This window comes from Cibotium barometz, chromosome 27 (assembly GCF_041138505.1).
Source record: "Cibotium barometz isolate CiBa-2024 chromosome 27, ASM4113850v1, whole genome shotgun sequence".
Classification (NCBI taxonomy): domain Eukaryota; kingdom Viridiplantae; phylum Streptophyta; class Polypodiopsida; order Cyatheales; family Cibotiaceae; genus Cibotium; species Cibotium barometz.
In genome coordinates, this window is record NC_141072.1 from 30,510,414 (window position 1) to 30,535,415 (window position 25,002).

Here is a 25,002-nt window from a genome sequence, read left to right on the forward strand (position 1 = left end):
CCCTTCCTCTACTTCCGGCCGTGGAACACCAACAACGACAAAATCGGCGAGGTCGTAAGACTCCAGAACGGATTCCATCATCACCTTCCATATGCCGTAGTTGCTCCCGTCCAACTGACGGTCCACCGGGAACGTGGGGAGTGTCGGGATCTTCACATGTCTCTCGGCCATCTCATACAGATCTGCCATCGCGGGGATGTACTCTGAAAAGGGTGGGTGGGTCGGAACAAAGAAGAACTGATACCTGCAAGTGGCTGTCCAGCAAATCAGCCCGCCTTCCTCTTGCTTCTCCTCTTCCCGATCAGCCCAAAACAGTCCACCAATCAGCCACAAAACAGCCCCCTCTTGCTCACACAAATCCCAAGACCTATCTAGAGCCTAGGCTCTGATACCATGTCAGAATATGCAGCGGAAATGATGACCAAATCTGGGAACACAAGAGCAAAAACGCAGGCAGAAAAAACAGCACAAAAAGAGAGAGATGTAGGCGTGTAACTCTGCTCTGATATACACAAGAAGATCCCGAATATGATACAAATAAGGCATGGGGGCTGAGGAGCTATATATACTCCCCTAAAGGGCAGTCGGCCAGCATCAGGAAAGCCCACGACTGAGAAAAATGTCCACGACTGCTGAAAATAGCAGTCGGCCAGCTACAGATGCCTCCGCCTAGACAGAACAAGTCGGCCAGCACTCTGACAGCCCACGACTGATGTAGATCCAGTCGGCCAGCTACAGAGTGCTCCTGGCATCACCTGGCAGCCCTCCCAAGCCTCAGAAAAAATGGGGAAAAATAGGGGAAAAATACGGAGTGTGGGGAAAAATGGGAAAACACCTCATAAGGGCGGGCACACCCACAACAAAGGCCCTGGTGTATAAATCTAGACAGGAGATGACTTCTAACAGAGACCTCCGGAGGCTTCCGGAGGCTAAAAACCAACCGTCCTTCGAGGGACAGCAGTCACTCCGAAAGGGGTAGTCCACCAGCGTCTAAAAACCAACCACACGAGTGAGAAAAATTTTTCTCGTTTTCTTTGCTGAATCTTTGTCCTTCAAGTAGGCTCTAATACCACTGTAATATGCGGAAGCTTCGGAGAAGAATCGGTAACTTCAAAACTCAGAAAATCAGCACTCTTTTCGCGACGGAAATTAACGCACAAACTGAAAGGAGATGTGCAGAAAATAGAGAGAGAAGGTGTCATGGCCCTGTGAAAATGGAACAGTACAAGTGTGGGCATGGTGGTTGCAGAGTCAGAATATTTTATGATTCACATGGGGGGTGCCCGGACAGAGTTTAAGATGTGTGGACATCCCTAGGTGTGAAGGGGGGAACTAGAAACATTAAACTTTAATGTTTATTAAAGTTTGCCCCTAGGCCTTAGTGGCCCTAGGGAACTTATTAAAGTTTGGGGCCCTAGGGATTATTTTGGGGGAGAGTCACTCCACTTTTGGAGTAAGTGTATCTCTCTCTTCTCTCTCTCTCTCTAGCTTTTGGAAAAGAGGGAATCGTGGAGTTCTTCAAGCGCATGTACACAAGCGTGGAGAAGTGGAAGGAGAAGGGCGACTGCTGAAGACTGTTTGCTGCAGTTTTCCCTGTGCAAACCAGCCGTACAGCCTGTACGGACAGGCTGCAGGCTCTTCCTTGGTCCACGCTACACACAAGCGACTGCTGAAATCTGTTGTAAGCACTCTTTCTCTGCTGGATTCTCTGCGCACAGGTCCTGTGCAGGCTGTACCAGCAAGTACACAGACAGTACTGTACTGTACGGCTGCCGTACAGTGTACGGACAGCCAAGTACAGCAAGTACAGTTGCTGCAGGCGATGCAGACAGGTGCTGGACAGGCTTGGTTACTCAGATTCAGGCGACCAGAATCAGGACAGCAGGCTGCTTGTGCAAGTACAACTCCTGGCACGTATCCCGAGGTGGTACAGACGGGTACGGGACTGTTTTTCAGATCTGTACTTTCAAGGACAGCATAAGAGTGAACATCAGGAGGAGGGTACAGGCAAGTACAAGCACATGTGTGAAGCAGGGTTGTGGATACAAGTGCCTACAAGTACAGATTGGTGTTGTTGCTTCCCCCAGTGCTGTTTCACGAGCTGAATTTGGTAAGCTCCGTTCCTGTTCATCTATCTCTCTTTCTACTGCTTGATGTCTGTTGTTGCAGATATGAGTTATCTGGCCCCTTGTGAGAGGAGGGGTATGGCAGATTGACAAGGGTTGAGACACAGTTTGGACAGCACATGTATGTTTGAGCTGAGATGATGTATCATGCACTTGAGTTATGCCAGATGTATGCCCATGGCTGGCCTGCTTAGTGATCTTGGCTGATCAGAGGAGGGAGGCACAGTGTGTTATTTGGAGACACAGATCTGTGTGCATAGATCCTCTATGCTAAGAAGGATTTGTGGGCCGTCAGATTGGATATACAGGTGTAAACTCTTGGCTGATCTTTGTGTTGTACTCAGCCATTCATTTTATTATAATTGAATAAAGAAATACCGCAAGGGGCGCCAAGCTTTGGGGCCAACAGGTGTCGCTGTGTTTTCAGATTTGGGCACTCTAGCTCCAATCTGCTTTGTTTCACATCTAGACTACAAGTGGACGGGTGATTGCTAATCTACCGCACTCTGGTTTTCTATCAGAGGCCGGTTTCAAGGTTCCGTTGCCGGGACCAATCATCAACTTTCTGAAGGGGGTGAGCTCGTGGTTGCTTTGAAGAAAGCCATCGCTGAAAATTCAGCAAACATGTCTGATACAGAGGATGAGTACTTCTATCATGAAGAAGAAAAGCAAGAGACTTCTCCTGAGAGAGATGTATCTGAGGATATCTTTGCAGGAGAACAAATTGCAGATGTTGAGCCTTATGAGGATGTAACACAGCCAGAAGATGTGCATGGTAAAGAGGATGATGATGCTCGGTTCAAAGATCGTTTGGCTAGTGTTATGGATACTTTTATGCAGCTCACTCAGAGCGAGAGATTTGCTGAATTTATGAGATCTCGCACAGAGCCCCGCACAGAGCCCCAGAAAAAGAAGAAGAAGGTTCGTTCGAAGAATCTTCCTCAGGGTCATAGTGGTGCCATCCCACAGGAACCTGTTAGAAGTCATCTCCTGTCTATTTGTATACACCAGGGCCTCTGTTGTGGGTGTGCCCGCCCGTATATCATTTTTCCACGCTCCCCGTATTTTTTCCCTATTTTTCCCATTTTTTTCTAGTGGCTGGAGGGCTGCCAGTTGATGCCAGGAGCACTCTGAAGCTGGCCGACTGCATCTGTATCAGTCGTGGGCTATAGGAGTGTTGGCCGACTTGTTCTGTCCAGGCGTGGGGCATCAGATGCTGGCCGACTGCTATATTCAGCAGTCGTGGGAGTTTTGCTCAGTCGTGGGCCCTTTCCAGTGCTGGCCGACTGCCCTCATGGGCTTGTATATATTGCCCCCCATCCTCCTCCACTTTCTCATTCAGTATCGTCGAGATCTTGTGTATAGAGAAGAGTTTACACACATCTCTCTATGTTTCTTGTGCTGATTATTTTCTGCAGTCTACTTGCTCTTGTCTATGAGAGGAGGGGTATGGCAGATTGACAAGGGTTGAGACACAGTTTGGACAGCACATGTATGTTTGAGCTGAGATGATGTATCATGCACTTGAGTTATGCCAGATGTATGCCCATGGCTGGCCTGCTTAGTGATCTTGGCTGATCAGAGGGAGGCACAGTGTGTTATTTGGAGACACAGATCTGTGTGCATAGATCCTCTGTGCTAAGAAGGATTTGTGGGCCGTCAGATTGGATATACAGGTGTAAACTCTTGGCTGATCTTTGTGTTGTACTCAGCCATTCATTTTATTATAATTGAATAAAGAAATACCGCAAGGGGCGCCAAGCTTTGGGGCCAACAGGTGTCGCTGTGTTTCCAGATTTGGGCACTCTAGCTCCAATCTGCTTTGTTTCACATCTAGACTACAAGTGGACGGGTGATTGCTAATCTACCGCACTCTGGTTTTCTATCAGAGGCCGGTTTCAGAAGGGGGAGATGGAGAGGACACAGTATTGGGTCCCAATTACCCTCTGTAGGGCCCCCACCACAGATGGTGTATTTGCTTTATTAGAATGATGTAAATCTGAAAACAAATACAGAATTCTTGACCCTTTCTTGGCTGGGAAATCCCTGCCCTTGACCTTCAGAAGTCCACCCCTTTGCTTAGCAATCTCCTTGGCTTGTCTGGCCCTTGATTGGCTTGAGCTCTTGGTGAAAACTGAGATGAATGATGGGATTGTGGACCTCTCCTATTTATACTACTCTTCAGGGGCAGTCGGCCAGTGTAAGAGCAAGCGGCCAACATCATATTCCCACGACTGAGTATATTCAGCATTAAATGCTCAAATAAATCCCAATAAATGCTGCGTTTTTCCCCTAGCAAGCTGGGGAGGCAGGCGCTTGCTTCTAGAAGGCTGGGCATAGCCTTTGCCCACAATCCATGGGCTGGGCAGCCTGTATGGGCTGCCCCATACTTGCCCTACAGCCCTATGAAGGCTGTAACCTCCTGAAAATGGCCTTATTCTTGCCTTAGGACTGTCCTACAGCCCTTCCATGGCTGGTGGGTCCAGCCTCGGCCTTACTGGCCCACATGGGGATGGTTTCACACCATTCCCATGCCCATACTAAGCTCCGGGGTAGCCCTATGGGCTGGCCCCTTGTCCTAAACATAATCTACTCAGTGATCTGGCATCCGGTACCATACTAGATACACAGAACCACTGACATCATTCTAGAGGGAGACTCACAGCGTGGACTGGCACTGTTTCATGTGCAGGACAGTGCACATCTGACCTTGGACTCATGTGCAGGACAATGCACACCTGACCTCGGACCACTGAGACGGATCCCTGGCTGACTCGTCCCAGACTGGGCTCACATTGGACCAGTTCACCATCCCAGGTCCTGCACCTTCTGTACAGAAATGTCTACGTGGCATCCAAGTGCGGGATGCACGTGACACTCTTCCGAGAGGGTTTTGGACCATTACGACATGTGATGGAGTTTGAGAATCAAAGGTGTTTGGGGCTTTTCTTATTGGGGCTCAGATGCCATCGAGAGGCTTTCCTGCGAGCCAAGACAGCACACCAGGATCCACCCCGCCAGCGAGCCATGACAGATTTTTCACGGCCAGGACCACCCCGGCAGATATGACCAGGACGACCACTACCCCCTCGGCGAGCCAGACGTCCCATAGACATCCTTCAAGAGGAGTCACCCTTGACAGAGCCATAGCACTTTGTCGAGCGAGATGCCCACGCTTACCAGGACCTCGTCCACATGGACGCTTCATCACCGGTGGATTAGAGCCATCATCACCCACCACAGGAGACAATTGCCCCGCCACTTTAGTCTCTCTATCTTACAGCACCCCATGAGAGAGATACTGAGATGAGCAGATTACACCAGTCTTATGCTAGTTGTAGATATTATACACTTTTGTTGTACCTCAGTAGGAGTTTTTTCCTTTCATAGCTGTTTAGGACTTTTTAGTTCCTTTTTGTCTTACTTTTGATGAGACACCATCAGCTATGTCCTATGTTTTGGTCTCATAGGCCACTTTGGCCTTTCGCAGACGTTAATCTCTCTCTCTCTCTCTCTCTCTCTCTCTCTCTCTCTCTCTCTCTCCGCGTGCACCCAAGGAGTCACCAAAGAGAGGGCACAGTCTCTCTAGAGAGCGCAACGTCCTAGCTCCCAAACATATAGACCCACTAGCTACAGATCCGTCCTGGCTCCCAAACATATAGACCCACTAGCTACAGATCCAATGGCATCCTCATACATCATAGGGATGTACCGCCACAGGCGGTAGACAATGCTACATTGTACACCATTAAGGAGCATGAGTATAAACTGATATTTTTTCATGTTTCTTACATCCAATTATTCATGGATCATATGAATTAATTTTCAGTCTCATAGGCCCTTTGGCTCTTTTATAGATGTAGCTAGTTTTGCACAGTTTCTATTGTTCAGTATATATCATGGATACATTGTCAACCTTTTTGGTCTCATAGACCCTGTTGTGTCTTTTGAAGACGTTAATATATCTTTCTTTCTTTCTCCACACACACACGCACACCAAGGAAAGAACCTGTTTCCTTGCGATTCTGCTGTAGTGAGAGAAAGGCTCCTTCAGGCCTACGAAGATGATGAGGGGTCGGGTAGAGTCCGGAGAAGCCAAAATCTTCTTGAGCAGGTAGTGGAGGATGAAGGAGGCTGGGGAAGCCACGGAGTCCTTGATCAACAGTACCTTGTCACGTGGGCACGCACCAGTCCAGCCCAGGGCCTCGTCTAGCATTCTGAACCTTCGCAGTATCACAACGCATGTCTTTTTTTTTAATTGCTAGGGATATTTTTATTTTATTTTTTTTTATGTGGAAGTAGATATATAGCAAAGGAAAACCTTTACAAAAATAGGGGGCGGGTATTGAACTCAGGCTATCGCTACACCTAGTCCTACTTATCCATATTTGATTATTTTAATCCCAAAAATCAAGGTATTTTTACCGGTTAGAATTATGAAAAAAATGCTTAAAATTTTTTATTACTCTTATTTTTAAGATTCATTTAAGAGGGCCTAATATGCACCTAAAACGTTTTTTTGGGTACGTATATATATTAATTAGACAACTTCATACACTTGTCATTCATTTCTTTTTATTGGGTGGATTTGATGACGGTGCGGACACTTGTCATTATCCGATCTCTGCTTTTTTTTTTGCATGCCCGCTCTCTTCGTTTTTCTCCTACAAAACGACCTGCTCTCCTCGGTTTTCTCCTGCGACGATGTGCTTTGCTTCAGGAGCATTCATGTGTTCGTGGAGATGGTGTTCCTCTTCTACATGGTCGTGCATTTGTGAAGATGACGTTCCTCTTGTCGTTGCACAGTTGCCGGTGCCTTTGTTGGCCTATGAAAAGCATACTTTCACCGGTTGGTTTTGGCTTTCAAAACCTTCACCGGCTATGGTCTTGGAGAAGGTTCTTCTTTGTGACCCTGCACTTTGGATGGCTACGTCGTGTTGGACCGGGTGATTATGCCTTCTTGTTATGGTTTCTGCAATGCTTATTTTGTTTGCAGCTTCTACATGTAAGTGAATGTCGTCCTGTCATTCGTATATGTCCATATCGGTTGTTGCACACTTTGAACGATATGCAGTCACTGTGTTGCATATCATAGTCACCCAAAAGCATATATATGCACCCAGAACGTTTATATATTTCACTTCATAATGATACTATTGCTATGCTAATTTTCTGTTTGCTTATTTAATTTTCTGTTTGCTTATTTCCACTGTATATATATATGCACCCAAAATGTAGTATACACCCAAACCATTGTATAGGCAATTTTATTTATTGCTACATGTCGCTCCTTTGATACTACTCAGTTTGGCTATGATTTCTCTGATATCTTTTCCTTCTACTAGGGTCATCAAGTGTCTTGGCTTTGGAGCCTGTGCACACTTACTATCAACACCTGCCACCATTGGACATTCGTGACTCCTCCCACCTCGACTTCCTACCATTGGCCTTCATGCTCTCCTTGTTGTTCCCACCCGTTGGCTTTTCAGAGGTGGTTTGAGTGCTTGGCTACAAAGCCATTAGCTCCTCGCCTATTAGTCTCTAAAGTGGTGAAGCTTGGTGTACATTGTTGGTGTTTTATATTTACGCAGTCGTACATCCATTCATCTTCGCTGCCCCATAAGCCTGGGTAAGCTCTTGCACTTCTCACTTTCCACAGATCTAGGGTTTCTACCTCCTTTGTACATTGGTCAGCTTTTCTTTATGTTGTTGTACATTATGGCCAACCCCACACACTAGCACTAGAGTGAGCTTAAGCTTTCAGAAGCTTTTGGCATTGGATTTTGGTATCCGCCGCATCAAGTTTTGTTGTTTTTGTTGTTGTTGTTGCTATCTGAATTCTGGCATTCAACTTTCGGCATTGGACTTTTGAATTCGTCAATTCTGGCCTGGTCAGCCATTCAGCACTCCTTTTCGCATCATACTTCTGTGTTTGTCAATTCTGCTTGATCAACTATTTACCTGTGTGCATCAACTTGGCCTAGTCAGAAGATCAGCCTTTAGCTTTTCTCAGTCCACCACTTAAACATTCAGCATTCAACTTCAGCTTCAGTTGTACTTGATCATTGATTAGTCATTTAGTTGGTTCCGTCGGTTTTACCCAATCAGTAAACCTTCAGCTTTTAGCACATGACATTGGACTTCCTCGTCCATCAATTGTATCAGTCGGCTTTGCCTGGTCAACCGTTCAGTGTTTAGCTTTCCTCATTCAGCCATTTTGCTTTAGGCATTCCGCATTAAAGCATTCAACTTCAGCATTTAGCTATTCAACTATTTCGGCTTCAACTTTGAGCACTTGGTGCTTGGCTTGTAGCACTCAACGTTTGGCTCTTCTGTCTACACATTTGACTTCAGCCTTTAGCATTCGGCGCTTGGCTTTTTGCTTTTAGCATTTAGGGCTAGGCTTTCCGCAATCAACTTTCAACGCTTGGCTTCTACATTTAGCTTTCAGGCCCATCAGCTTCGGCATTTAATTGCAGCCTCTGCATTAGTAGCTTAGCAATCAGCTTTCAGTGCTTGGTGTTCATCATTCACAACTTTTAGCCATCAGCATTCATCATTTGATTGTAGCTTCCATATCAGCGGGCAAACAACTTTCAGTCCTTTAGTTGTCAGCATTCAGCAATTAACTACTCCATTAGTTGGGTTTACTCATTAGCAGTTCCCTTTCTACTTCGGCACTCTACTTTCGGCATTCGGATTTCATACTTTTGGCTTCGGCATTCAGCACTCTGCTTTCAGCATTATGATTTCATACTTTTGGCTTCGACCTTCAGCATTCTGCATTTGGCATTCGACTTTCAGCTTCTGCAAAGCTGATTCAGTCAGTTGATTCTACATCTATCTATTAGTCAATTTAGATTCTGTTCAGTTGGTTCCACGCGCTTTCGCATCAAATCCTGTTGATTCCACGTCAGCTTCGAACCTGCTGATGCCACGTTATCTTTGAAATTGCTAACTCCACGTCATTAGATTTGTTGATGATGCCACGTCCTATTAAGGCCACGTTAGCTTCGGACCTCCTAACCTGTTGATGCCACGTCAACTTTTTTACCTCTGACCCCATGCCAGTAGATTTCGACCTGAAGATTCTGCGCGACTGTGGAATCTACGTGCAGCCTTAGACCTATAGATTGCTAATTTGGTTATGTTGCTCATTTTGATCACCCTAACCTCACCTCTCTTATATGCGGTTATAGTGTCAGTTTATGGTTCAGGAGTTGCCACCTATGCAGCTCCCACACAAGCTCTTGACATTGCAAACTTATCAAAGGAGGGAATACTTGTGACGTGTAGGATTGTCAGTTATTGGTTCATGTGATGCAAAATTGCATGATGCTAGTATGCCTGACATTGATCCTGGAGATGATCTGTACTCTAAATCAGGATTATCAGTTGGTGCTATGCCTGACACATTGATCCTGGTGATGATTTGTCCTCAGCTGATTATGCTTTATAGCAGTTGTCAGGAGAGTTGTCTGTATGGCTTATTGCATTCGAGGGGGGACACATGATGTGTATTACAGATGGTGATGTCTTAATCACTTATGCATATGACCCCTCAGTTGTGCTATGTCTTTGAGACATACTTGTATGCAATGATGTTTTACTTGTTGGATGTATTACATATGCTAAACCAGCTCCTTGTTTGAGTCGCCTCACCTTTGCAACTCATTGACATGGATGCTAATGGAGTTAGACTATTACATTATTCAGCTTGGTTTCTTTGTCACTATTCATAATTCAGGGTTTCTTTACATCAATCTGTGTTGGATTATGTATCCTTTTTACATTGCCATGCTAAGAGGTTGCCTTATACTCTCATGGTCTGGTTGGATGTATGCCTTGCTGCCCCCACTTTTCAGATTTGTTATATCAGCCCACTCCATTGTTGATTCCATCTTGTCGGCTTGTCCATTGACAAAGGTTATTTTTTAGATGTATTGGCATTCAATGGACCTTGACAATTTATCCCTTTTTATTGTTCATAGTGGTCACATTATCTGTTTCTTGCTGACTCAGCTAAGCTTGTTTTGGCTCTAAATTAGTACTCTCATGCCTGACGCTCTCATTTAGTCAGATTCAGTAGCCCAACTTTCCCATATTGCTCTAATGTCATGGGTGATGTGTTAATTGAAGAAGATGCAACCAATTGTGATCTCCCACTTACAAGTCGGGGACACGCACTGCCTCTGGTCATGCATCTTATTTTACTGATTTCGCCCTTGTTACTTTCGCATTACATGAGAAGCCACCTTCTCTTCTTGATGCATTCGAAGCTGATCATTGGGTTATAGTCTTGCATTCATCCTTCAGCTCATGATGACATTCAATAGATTTAGCATAAATTGGCCTTCTTTGCTTGTGACGTTACAACATGCATTTGATGTTTAGACATTGGGCTTTTGCATAATTTAAGTATCCAGTTCATAGCAATCGAGGGGGGCGTCTTGCTACCTCCAATGAAGATTTTGATGATGCCCCTTATCAGCAAACTACCGGATGTCTTATTTCATATGCAGTACCCGTTTGGAAACTCAGTATACACAGTTGAGCAGATTTTAGAATTGCCCCAGCTTTGGCATTGGCATGTAGCGAAGCAAAAATGCGTTTTCTTTATGCTTGCCACCTCCATTGTGACAACTATTAGGCATGATGTTCTGACACTATGGTGTCAGAACCTCCATTGTGACAACTATTAGGCATGATGTTCTGACACTATGGTGTCTAACAGTGGTAATTGTTTCCAATAGTAGCCACTTTAGGTTGTGAAGCTGAGTACAACGTAGCATTCATAGCTATTGTGGAATGTGTATGGCTCCACCGTCTATCGGCACATCTTGGTATTGGATAGATGTCTTCTACCACCATTGGAAAACTATCTTCTACCACCATTTTTTCATTGACACGGCACATTTAGGTGCATTATTGTTATGTCATCGGTACATCTTGGTATTGGACATTTGTCTTCTACCACCATTTTTTCACTAACAAAGCACATTCAGGTGCATTATTGTTATGTCAAGAGTGAAAGGCTCCATGAGAGATTTCCTTAACCTATGTGTCTACACAAGCCAATGTAGCAGATGGGATTACCAAAACTCTTTCCCACGGTAGTCTGCTACACCATGTTCATGTTCACACCATTTCCTTTAGGGGGGTTTGTTAGCCTGGTTAGCCTGGAAATCCCTGGTGTGAACAGCCCTACCCTGTGTTGGCAAGGGTTTTTTCCCCATGTGAGCATACTCGTGTGTTGGCCACATCAGCCCTAGGACTAGGGCTTCTATTAATACTCTTATATTCCACTCATTTCTTATCATTGTCTCATGAGTACTTTCTAGAATCTCGTCTCTCTCACTCTCTGAGCTTCTCTGTGTGTCCGTGTGTGTCTCTGTGAGTGAGCATCTTCTCTCTCTCATCCAACAGTTTGACGAGGTTCATGCACAAAAGGCTTTGTAACAGGATTTGTGATTTGGGTAATATTATTTTCTTACTCCCTTTATAGTAGCCTTATGCTTCCAATATGCTTTTGGGAACCCAATGGAGTTGGACATGAGGGTACTAGTTCTGAGACTTTTGTTGTGGAGTGGGATTCAGGTCCCTACCTGTCACACTTGTTGCCTCTATCCAGAAGACTTGTGGTGCCAGAAGCCATAGTAGTAGTTTGGATGGTTGTGGTTGTGTAATTTTGAGACTGTGGACAGTTGCTATGGTGCTACATAGCGGTATTGTATATCGGCAGTCCCTAGATGACAATTAAGTAGTCCTATGCCCCCAATCAACTTCACAATTCACAACAGAGATCTAGCTTCATCCGAGCAACATTTCCTCTTCTAAAGCCCCTGCAGGCATGACAAAAAGCCTTATACGGCCAAGGATTATTTATGGTGGAAACATTAACCTTCAAACATCCCAAAGCTCCTATGGTGGAAACATTAGCCTCCTATTATTTACCTTCAAACATCCCAAAGCTCCTACGGTTCCTACATGCACACTCTTAACTCTAGTTGATGTGGGTTCCAACTCTGGTTTTTCCAGCTTCTCCCACGTCTCATACAAACATCCCAACAAAGCTCCTATAGTTCCTACATGCACACTCTTAACTCTAGCTGATGTGGGTTCCAACTCTGGTTTTTTCAGCTTCTCCTAGGTCTCATACAAGCATCCCAAAGCTCCTATGGTTCCTACATGCACACTCTTAACTCTAGCTAATGTGGGTTCCAACTCTGGTTTTTTTAGCTTCTCCCAGGTCTCATACAAGAGCAAGTTGTGACTTTCTCCCGAGTCAATCTCATTACAGAGGAGATTAATAGTTATCCCTCCGAAGAGTCCTACTTTGAGCCGCGTGCAAGCTCTATCTCAAGGTCATCTTCCTTTATTAGTGTTAGTGTAGCCATGTTTATTTGGAGTATCAGTCCACTTGGTTTTGCCTTGGCTTGGGCTGCTCTGGCCTTAGCCTCATTTTGTGCTTCTTTTTTGAGTCTTTCTTGTCTCAATTTTTCTTGCTTCTTTTTGTGTACTTGTTTGAACATGTCTTGGGTTAAGGGCCCATAGTATTTCTTGTTTTGCTACCATTTATGTAGCCTTGCATTTCAATGCCATCAATAGTCTCAATGTGGGGTGCACCCTAGGGGGTGATTTACATAACTTTAAATGGCCCTAACACTCAGTATTTCAGTTTTTTTCATGTAGAAGAACTAACCCCATTACATAAGTACCAGGTCACCTTCCTATAGCTCTTTGGATTTTAGGTTGTTGTCAAACCACCATTGCGTCTAAGCTTTTTTACTATCAGGTCATGCAGAGTGATTACTCTGGTCTCATTGAGCTTTTCTAATTCGACCAATCTTTCAACTAGAGCATTTTCTCTTAGGTGTTCTCTGACAACTGGTGGGTACCAAATATTTCATAGGCATCACTGTAGGTGAGCCAAACATGAGTTTTTCTCATGGCTACCTTTTATAGGAGTTCCTATAGGCCCACATTGCAGCTTTATCTTATGTTCCCAATCATTTTGGCTAGCTTCCATAGTCTTGGTGAGGATATCACAAAAGACTTTCTTCGTACTTTCTACATGCCCGTTAGCTTAAGGGTAGTAGGGTGATGTACCACCATAAATCCTGTCTAAATAGGTGCTCAATGACCTTGTTAATAAAATGGGAGCCCTTATCAGGTGACTAGCTCTAGGGGACACCTAAATCTGGATATGATGTGCTTGTATAAAAAAATTAGCTAGTTGTACGTTTCAAGTAACTTTTGCTTCTACCCATTTTGTGAAATTATGTACCGAACTTGTGTTTGTCATGTGGCTAGGCTTATGGGTCCAAAGAAGTCTATTCACCATTTCTCGAAGGGTTGTTACACAATGATTAAAACCAATGAAATTCTATCTTATCCATGGGGAATGTTAAAGCGTTGACATTCGTCATAGTGTTTAACGACTCCCATGGCATCACAAACATTGTTGGGCCACCATAACCCAACTTGCAAGATTTTCCTTGCCATTACTTTGCCTACAAAATGTCATCGGCAATTCTGCTATGGGCCTCTTCTAGTATGGTCAGGTATTCATCCTCCCTACTATGACATACCATCTTAACACGTGATCTTTGCCTAACTTATACAATTGATTAGATAAGGTGTGGCTAACTTACTAAGTCATCACATCTTATCCTTGTTTACCACCATAGGCAAGATACTTGGAGATTTATTCACTCTATTTTGGTACCAGATCTAAATTGAATAGAGCAACATCTGGTAATTCATTATCAACACCTGTGGTAGCTTCCTCGTTAAGTATCCTTGATATGTGATCTGCTAGTCAATGTTGTGATCCTTTTCTCATTTGTGATTGTAAAGTCAAACTCCATTAATAGCAAAACAACTAGAGCATAATTTGGCTCGTCATGCACGACTTATTGACTAAATACAATAAAGCTTGATGATCCACAAAGAAGATGAACTTATTAGCCAACAATTACTGTCTATACTTTTTCATTGCATACACCTTGGCTAGTCCTTCTCTCTCAGTTGTGGTATAATTTATCTCATCTTCATTGTGCTATCGACTCGCAAAGTAGATTGGGTAATCCAATTTATGCTCCCCTGGCTATGCTAAAACACATCCAATTATAAAATTTGATGCATCAATATGCACATGAAACACATGGTTCCAATTTGGTGGTCTCAAGATGGGTGCACTCGATAATGCCCTCTGTAGTTTATCGTAGGCCTACTAACACTCTTTAGTCTATTCAAACACAATCAAAAGCTTTGGGAAGCCCTTGCACCATAGAAAGAGTGTAGGAACTAGCTAAGGTCGTGGTTGGGGCTTTGCCTAACTGCATTTGGGAGCATAAAATAGCTCAAATTGAGAAGTTAATCTACCATAACCTAGCCCGCAATTGCATAAATAAGACGTGTCACTCACCTCAAGTGAATGCTTGTGCTTGGATTCAGTAGGAGACGATGTTGCCATGAAGCCACACTCCAAACTCCACTCCAATTTCGCCGCCACACTCTAATGGAAGCTTGACCCTCCTCTCACTCAATCACATACTCTCTCTCTCACATACATGCAAGCAAGCTTGACCCTCCTCTCACTCAATCACATACTCACTCTCTCACATACATGCAAGTAAGCACACAAGAGCTCAAACAAGCAAGAGGTAAGCAAGAAAGCAATAGCATATGAGACTAGAGAAGAAGAGCACTCTATTGAATAAGCATAAGAGAATGAATGGTGAGACTACAAAATGACCCTTATCTTGGTCCCCAGCCTTCACACCTTGGGTGACTATACTTAAAAATAGGTCCATGGCTATCCATGGTTGCCTAGGCTTGTGCAAACTATTAATCTAAGAATATAATCTACATAATTAATCCCGTGGCGGCATGCCTTTCATAGATAAGTGGTGGCGATCGCACATGTAAAATATACAATGATGCTTGAGAGGTGTCCAATGAGGGTTAACATGCCCCCCTTCCTGATACAGATTTCATCCTCAGAATATGTCGATGAAGATTGGTCAAGGTTGTTGTGCTGGATGCATGAAATTTTAGAGGTCCTAGAAGGTTTGCAAGGCAACATGGTACCACGAGTAAGGTGCTTTTGTGGAAAATATTTGAATTTAAAAGTAATGCAAACACCAATCAAGAAGGGAGGAAAGATTTTATAACTCATCAAATTTTCTAGTTAAGACAAGGTTGTTAATCCAATTCTAGGATTAACAAGAGCTACCACCATTATCTTACATCAAGGAGTCACAATGGATACACCAAAGGGTCATAAATTCAAGATATGAAGCAATAGTGTCCAAAGCTACAACTTGGATGGGTACCCATAATAGTGTGACAGAGTATAGCGATTCCCTCTTCAAGAGCGTGTGGTAGCAAGATAGGATGAAGTCCTAAGTGATGTACTTCATGGATATATTATGAGAGTAGTCATTGTAATAGCATTAGGCCTCTTATGAGCCTAAAGTGCCCAGTCGGCCATAGTTTAAGTGAGTGTGAACACTTATGGCCATGTATATAAGTGAATTTCTCTCATAATACAACATACTCTCCCATTGTGCAATTGAGTCTTGCTCTTGCTAATCCTCTTGCTAATATCTCTCTCCCTAATGCATGCTAGTGAGTGTGTGTGAGTGAAGTGAGGTGAGAGGAGGGACGGGGACCCGTAGTGCAATGTGACGGTGTGACAACGCTCGTGGTGGGAGACGTGGTGGAATTGCTTCTCAAGGAGTTGTAGAGCTTGGAGACCTCAAGGGTTACGAGCTCGACCATTGGAAAGATCCTTATGATAGTGCGGTTCACCAGGTAATCTCTTTGTGGATGTGTTTCAATGAGGGTTAGGGTGAGTCAAATCATTTTTGGCACCGCTGTGTCGGGGAGCCATCCCTTGGGTTTTTCCATCGTTGTGTCTCTAATCTACGCATAACCCATTGCCCATTATCTTGATTAAAGGTTTCTCATGAAAAAGATGTGGATTTGATGGTGATTTGTGTGAGATTTGGTGTAGAATAGGTCTCAATTTTTATGAAAAGAATATTTTTTGCTTAATTTGTTGTTTTTGTGGTTTTTCATGTCCTTAGGGCTTACACATAGCTGTATTAGGCTTAGTTTGCATCCATTGCATCAAACAATGCAAGAGAATGCAATTCTTAGTGAATGTTAGCTCTCTTTAGTTTAAGCATAGATCTAAGAATTAGAGTCCTTGATTAGTGTAAAAGAGAAAAAGATTAGTGAAAGGATTAATCTTAGATTAATACTTAATCACTTTTTTACATAACTTGTTAAGGCTAATGAGCATTCAATGAGAAGATGCTCATGAGTTGTCAAGTTGTCCATTTTGGGGGTCATTTATGAAGGGTGTAAGGGGTATCATTAAAAGGTTGACTTTTTGATTCCACTTACCTTTTTGATTCCACTTACCTTTTTTGGGAAAATGCCCATATCCCTTTCATTTTAAATTCAAAAAATATTCCCCTCAAAAAGGGAAATTCGTATTCCCCTCCCACTAGACTCCAAATAATAATAATAAAAAGTGAAATTTAATTTCCACGTGAAGTCCGGTTTACGGCGTGAAACACTAGTTCAAGCGATAAAAAAATAAAAAAACTAAATTTAATTTCCACATGAAGTCCGGTTTACGGCATGAAAACCATTTCATGGCGTGAAACACTAGTTCACACAGCCAAAAAAATAAAATAAAAAAATTTCCACATGAAGTCCAGTTCACGGCGTGAAACACGTTTCACATGGCAAAAATAAAGACTTTGGAAAACACCCCTGTTTGGAGGCCCATATCTCCTAAACCATATCTCCGATGAGCGCTCTAGGGCTCATCAAAAAGCTAACATCAAGCTCTGTGACTTTGGACCAAGTCGTCCGAAGTCAAAATTGATCATTTTGGCCTTCGACCAGCAGCCTCAAAATTTGACCCGGAAATCGAGGCAAAAATAGCCCAAAAACCATGAAAAATCGTAAAAAACAGCGCGAAAACGATGACGAACCATATTTGGACTACTTTATGAGGATCTAGACGATAAAATCACGGATGACTTAGGAAAACAAAGTTGTAGTACTCCAAAAATACTACAACTCCCTCATACATAGTTTTTCAAAATTCCTTTTGGAACACCCTCAAAAACGTGCTGCGAAATAGGGAAAAAATTCTTGGAATTTTTTTTTCGTCTTGAGATAGTGATGGAAAATAGGTTTTAGGACCTCCTCTCCATCTGGGAAGTTCCTAGCATACACTTTTTTTGAAAAAATATCTCAAAGGTCCACATGCGTATCACCCGAACACCCGTTTGATCCAACGAAGAGTACACCAAGCCTCTTGAGGCTGTAAATGGGTAGTGGGAAAGTATTAAATGGAAAAGTATTAAAAGCAAAAAAAGAAAAAGAAAAAAAGAAACTGTAATTGCTCATTAAGGAGCATTTAGGCACTCCAACATGGCCACAATAGAGGGATTACCAGGGATTACACAAGGACTGAACCCAATGGCTGACATCTTCAAGCCATTGAGATCTATGCTCTACAAATTCACCTCCCAATGCCATTGGCAATGCCTATAACAAGCGTGTCATTGGGTTTTACACCCCTTGTCACTTCGATTCCACCAGGCTTTGGTCCCTTGCCTAACATTCTCGCAATTCCTACAAGTACTAACTCTTTCCTAGATGCCCACACCTTGGACATACTGACTAGTCTAGGAAGGGGAGTGGCCCAAAGGACTCACTGAATCTCTTCCAACAAGAGCACTTACATACGGCCTCAATGACTCATAGAAATACGACCGTTTGAATTTCCAAAATTATGGGCAAATATGACGGAACAACAGACCCTGTTCAATTCATTCAAATGTTTGAACAGAGATGTGAAGCCTTGGAAATCCCAACTGCCCCACTACGGTACATGCATTGAACTTATGCTTAGAGGGAAAAGCTAGTCGATGGTTTATCACATTGATGCCGGCAATCAAGACCAACTTCAAAACCTTAAAATCAGCCTTTATACATGGCTTTTCTAGACAAGGTGATCGATGGAGTGCAGTAACATAATTCTATTCAATTGAGCGTCAACCCATTGAATCCATTAGAGATTTTATCCTTTGGATAAAACTCTTGGACTCACGTTGTGAGTCATGAGAGAAATTAAATGATGTTCAATTGAGGAGATGTTTCATGATGGGCTTGAAGAATAATAGCTTACACAACTTGATCATTGTATCCAATCCGAAAACATTCGATCAATGTTGCAAAGAAGCAATACGTTTAGATGACAACATGTTAGAAGATGATCATGCTACGAGGTGTTCCTTATCTAAACCAAGTGAAGCAACGGCAAAAGAAAGATCGATCTCGAAATTGACATTTCCCAAATTTTATACAGGCTTGCTTAAAACCTTACAGCAAACATCCCTAGACAGGTTGAAAATCTTCAAAACCAAACATCCTTAATGCCTCTAATAGTGACGAGCGAAATGCCTTGTGTCAAATGCAATCACTCTACGACCATCCCAATCCTCATTGGTGCATATACAAGGCACCTGTCCTTTTATGCTGCATATATTGTAAAACCTTTGACCATGATACTAAAAAGTGTCCCGCTTTATCCACAATGGACTCAAAACCTCCATCTCCCGTGCATCAAAGAGAAACAGTCCAAAGGATAGAAACTGCTCAGGAGGCAGTTAATCAAACACTTGAGTGTTTCTATTGTCGTGGACCTCACAAGGTGGCAGATTGCACAATTTGGAATACTTCCATGCCCATAGTCACTGACATCTTGCGCGACTGATGTGTGAACGATGTGGCATTGATCACATGTTCCAAGATTGCCCAAGATGAGTTGCTTCAATGCAACTTGTCTCACAAAATACAACTCTTAACATCTTAAGTGTACAAAATGGGCAATTGTCCACGGTGCCCTTGAATGTGCTTACACACTTATAAGCCAAGGCCCGACAAATAGTCAAAAAGGACATAAAAGGCAATACCTCAACATGGGTAGAAGAACATGTTTTAAAATAGAACCTAAAAGATAAAACAAAACCTTCTAAACCCAAGAAAAACAAGGGGTTATAAAAAACTATTGAAACAAAGGTCGAGTTAAAAGATAGAGAAAAGGAGCCTACAGAGGACAAAGACCCAAAAGGGGACATAAACACGAAAGAGCCAAAAGCTATACAGTATGTAGAAGAATCCACATCAAAGACCACCACACAAACCTCAACACCCATATGTACGACATAGGATACAAAAACCCAAAAGAAAATTCAATCTCATCGCATGGGTAAACATAGTGAAAAACTGACAAACCGAAGAAAGTCAGAGAATAAAACAAGTTCTAGTACATCACTAAGTGAGGATGAAACAAGTTCTTGCTCTTCGCTCAATGCACCACATAGACCAAGCAAGAAACTAGAACCCATCCCAAATGGATAATGATGATCATATGACATATGTGGAATGCAAAAAGCAAGCTCAGGAGAGCATGCTTAGCTTGGTTGAATGTCTTATAGGGTCACCAGTTGTGATTGAGCCTCATAATGCCAAACCTAAAACAGAAACAAAAATACAAAGCCTAGTGGAGTATCGCTTTCCCTTTCAAGAGGAAGACATACTCTCTACAGAAGAGTCATCTGAAACAGACTGTATGAACTTTAGGATTGAGAAAGCACGTGAGAAATTTGATAATTCCCTTACAAGATTAAAATAGTCTCTCAAAACCTCATTTGGAGGAATTCTCTTCTCTCATAAATAAAGCCAGCATCACATCGGCACTTGCACCTTTAATGGCTTAACCTGAGTTATACAAGGACATAACGAACTACATAAAACAGGAATGTGAGGATTCACAAGTTTCCAAACAGCCCTCATTAAGAATTGTCAGAGGGCCAAGTGTGCCATTGTACGAATTGGGTACTCTTGAAAAAGTTGAGACCCAAACAGAGGATGAAAGTGAATGGGAATATGAAACAGACAGAGGATCTGAAGTTGAAACAATAACCAAAACACCCATGGTTCCTTTGGAAGATTCTATCATGGTATGGTTAGATTTCCCTACAGGTAATGATGTTCAACGCAAACGCGCATTGATTAGCCCTCGAGCAAGTCATAACATCATGAGACAATAGACATTTGGGTGTCATTGGGACAACCTAAACTCATCCCTACAAGCAATAGTCTTGCAAGAGGAGCCAATGGACAAAACATTGAAGTTCCAGGTTCCTTTAGTAGATACACTACTCTCGAACAATTGATGGGCGATATGGAATTTACATTCCGTGTTACATTAGATTCCCTTAAGTATGATGTCGTCTTTGGTGGACCTTGGATAAGTGAATCATTGTATTAGATGAATCCATGCAAATAGCGGTCAACCAACACTCACGGCCCATCCTGATAGAATAAACTTTACACAAGACTTGAACATGCCATGTTTGGGGTACTTTGAACATACAATGTATATTGAAACTAACCCCCTCACTTGCAAGTTTTTTGTGGTTGAGTATGTGTTGGAAGAAGATTTGATCTTGGGGCATAAATGGACTGTTGCTGCCCAAGCACCACTGCTTTGCTAGCAATAGAGTCATCATGATGGTCAATGACAAAAAGTTGACAATATCATACTGTAAGGAAGAGGATCCAACTTTAATGGATATCTATAATGCTGAACACAAAAGGATATGAGCCTCTTCCACAAAAGCCCCTTTACACAATGACCTACCATCTGCGTCAACAACCAACTTTGATAAAGCCTTCAATCCCATCCTCACTTACGAAGTTCAATGCCAATCATCAACTATTCCTGAAGAAGTTCCCAGAGCCAAACCATCTATCTCTAACAAGGAACTCAAAGGAAAGACCCCGGAGCCTATGCATCTTCATCGAGATATCTTAATAGTATCAAAATGTGGGTGGAGAAGTAGGCTACTATGAAGGTGCCAATCAAATTTGGGTGCCTCGACAGTCAAAACCTCTTCCTCAACACGAGGCAGCCAAGGAAGAAAAAAAGTACTCCACAACACCGTCCACAAAAGCCTATGCGAGTTCCTCAAAGAACTCCACCAATGCAACAAGTGTGGGTACCAAAAACAATGCTGCAAGCACAAGGGTACTACCAAAATAATACCAAAGCTTGGGTTCCCAAGCGCATCACAAAGTCCCCTAAGCTTGCACAAAGAAGAAAGCTCAACACCAAGCACAACGGCCACCAAATTACAGTGTTCATCAAAGATGGGTGCATGTGCATGTACATCATCAAAACAAGGATACTATGATGGTAATTCCATCATATGGTTGCCAAAATTGAACATTGTGAAGAAAACCTCAACACCGACTTCAACCCCAAAAAACTTCACCTAAAGTTCGACAAGAATGGAGGCCCAAGAAACAGCAAGCAAATCACTCAACCACTCTCGTGCATTTAGCACCAACACAAGAGCTTGTCTGTTCAAGCGAACAATCAGCAGTCTTCCCTACTGCCTCGACACCATTTTAGCAACAAATTCAAGATCAAATACAGAGACTCCTCATGAGCACATCAAGAACAAAATAACAACGCTCTTGTTACCCCTCTGGAAGTAAGAAATGAGCACATAAGAAGCTGTTGCTTGTAAATCATGACCTAGATGACCCATTAAAAAAAAAGAGTGTAAAAATCAGCAAATTCACGAAATTCCATCTCACGGAATTACAATTCAAGGAGTTCCATCTCACGGCTTAAGAAACTGCACTTTCACGATTTAAACCTCGTTAACCATATCACACAATAGCCACTATATATTTGTTAAGCTTATCGCTTACTATTGTTTTGGCTAAATTAATGTAGCAACTGCTCTATGAGTACGAATCCATACTCATGCATTGGAGAACATTTGCACCAAAGCCTCACCATGAACAACTTCCAGGTACATCTCTTGATGGGGGGGCTATGGTGGGCGAAAGCCTGGTCAATGGTACAACCCATCACCTGAAATTTTCCTTCAAATTACAAACCTCTCCAAATGATGCCACAATCTTCATAACTCAATAATTTTCAATCCCTAGTGAAGATCTCTATATTAGCCTCGCAAGTCAACGTAATTCTTTTAATCCTCACCAACAAGTGGTTACTTCAAACATAGAGCAGTTCAATAAGAGTCTATATGACTGTACTTCATGAAAAACTTCTTCTAAAAGTACTTAAATATACATAAAAACATAAAAATCACATGGGCAAAAGAAGACAGGATCAGGTCCTACTTACAATAAACATTGGACAAGAATCCTGCCACACAAAGGGACATCATCACAAGCCAATTACTTTAAATGATGAATGTCGCTTCAATGAAACAAATGAGGAACTGAGAATCATCATCTCGTTCTGATGTGTCTACGTTCCTCCAGATCCTTCTCTCTCCTCTTCCATTATTAACATCTCGTTATGATGTGATTAAGTCTACGTTCCTTCGCTTTTTGTGAAGCTCTTGCTTTAGCCTATTTGGTTATGTAATTTGTGGCAACAATGATGAAGTGTGCTTGTGTGCAGCAAGACTAATAGGACCAATTAAATCTAAACCTCATTTTTCAAAAGGTTGGTTGACTTTGACAGGATGTAGTGGCATCATGTCTAAAGAAATATTTCTTTAGTTCCTTTCCTTATGGAAAACCATTAGCTAAAAAGTTAAATGATTTTCTCACTCCATTCTGGGAATAGCCTCGACCTCGAATAGTGTTGCATCTGATAACTCATCATCAATCTTGATTGGTGCTTTGCCATTAGGTATGCAAGATAGATGATCTGCCATGACATGTTTCTTGCCAGGCCTCATCCCATTGTAGCAAGTTGGTAAACTGGCTTGAAGTTGTGTGGGGTCTTAAAGAGGTGAGAGGTGGGTTCGACATCTACCTCTCATATTCTTGGGAATCAATAGGTTCCTCAAAGTTTACTTGATTAAGAGGTGTGATCCTTGGGGGTGGAGGTTGAGGTCCCAAAACTAGCTCTGTCAACCACCATCTCCACAACCGATCATTTGATCCACATTGGGTTGAGATGTTGCTACGGGCATTATGGCTCATTGTGAGAGAAGGTGGGTTGTTGTGAGAGATTTTGGGTTGTTGTGTCATTTGATCCGCATTGGGTTGAGACGTTTTGGGCATTATAACTCATTAGCTATGATGGAGCTGGTAAAGCCAAATGTTGAGGCCTAGAAGCATTAGCTAGGATTTTCAAATGTGCGCAGAACTGTGAAGCCTCATGACCATAACGTCCACAAAAAGTACAATTACCATTCTAGTGTGCCCTTAGGTGTGCCCTTAGGTCTGGATACTCATTGGTTAAATGTCCTTGCCAAAACAGGTTGAGCACCATTGAAGCTCTCTCTATGAAATTCATCTCCACTAAAGTGCTAGCTTTAGAAAGGGGTTTAACTGTAGAAGTGCTATGTCTCGTGACTCCAGAAGCAATAGATTTAGAATTTGATGCTTTAGCTCCTTTGAACATGAGATTATCCTAGTTGGATGGCATTTTTTGTGACTTTATCCCATGCAGTGATCCCTGTAATGACTAAGCCATTATAGATCACTTCATGGTTTAGCCCTAGATGAATCTATCCAACAATTGATTATTTGAATGGCATTTATGTGGTGAAAGGCAACGAGAGTTCAAATGCTTGAAATGACTAATGATTGAAATCTCTAACCGATCCCTCCCTCTTCTTCCCTCTCAGCTTTGTGTAGCTATGAGGCACCTTCCCATAAGATTTCTTCACACATAAATTACTTCAAGAACAATCTCCTAAGAGCACTGAAGTTCAAGTGTTTCTCAATCCTGAGAGTTATACTGCTCTTCCTAGGGCCTATGCAAAAGCAACTCTATCTGGGTAGAGCTGGTGCTAGCATAACCGGAGCAACAATAGGGGTAAGTGGAGGTGCAACACATGGCATTGCATGAGGATACATTGGTCTAAACCCTGGTGGGGTTAGATGCGCTACATAAGGCATGTGCCCTACTGGCGCCCCAATAGGTGCTCTAGTCATGTGGGCATTAGGTGCAACTCGTCTCGTAGGCAGGAGTTGGTAGCACACTCACTCTAGGCGAGGGATGTTTCATGGGTGCACTAGAATGAGATGTGACCCCTCTAGGAATGGTAATACTAGATATGCCAGGCGCATAGGGGCTGCATGTGTGAAGTGGTGTTGGCTACTACTGTGGTAACCGTGGGCATGTGACTCAAAGGCAATTCTGCATCAATCATAGGTGTCATGGTTGGTGTGATGCCATTCATTGGAGGAGGCAATGTACTAGTATTATCTTGGGTAGGAGTAGCTCTAGGATCTAATAAAGTGAAGCTCATGCTCGTCTGCCCTTGTATCCATGTAGCATGGCCTTGTGTGTTAGAAGATGTGGGTTGGTCCATGGTATAGCCGGGTGATACTACAAAAGTAGGATCTGCTGGGCTCATAGGAGGGGCTCATAGGAGGTGTTACCACTTCGCTCATCATGGGCATTCTTGCTTTGGACGTCCCAACTTATGCCATAGGTCTTTGGATCCTTTCATGTTCAATGACCCTATATATACAATTGTAGATACCTGCAATTATTCCTCGTCTGTTGTAGCCCCAAATAAGCTTGGCCTATGGCGAAATCCACAGGAGTCTCTGTGGATGCATCATACTCCCAATCATTTGTGAGAAGACGTTGATCCATGATTTTCAACCCTAGCTCTTTCCTTGAGGTAGACATAATGTTCTTGCTTGTGTGTGTCAAGACTATCGGGCACTACCTGTGCAGTCCTGGTTTGGGACTTGTTTTGGGTGTATTGTGCTATTTGGGTTGCTAATCATTGTTGTGACAATTGTAAGGTCTCTTCTTCCTTTT

General features: G+C 42.8%; 1 protein-coding gene across 1 annotated transcript in view; it reads right to left on the reverse strand.

Moving 5' to 3' along the window:
• The window catches only part of ELP6 (elongator protein 6), a 49,577-nt gene extending 43,194 nt beyond the window's left edge, over window positions 1-6,383 (reverse strand). The window contains exon 1 of the mRNA XM_086821391.1: window positions 6,136-6,383. Coding sequence (XP_086677517.1) covers window positions 6,136-6,342 — 207 coding nt within the window. The 5' untranslated portion in view covers window positions 6,343-6,383. The remainder of the gene's footprint in view (window positions 1-6,135) is intronic.
• Window positions 6,384-25,002: the final 18,619 nt, after the last annotated feature.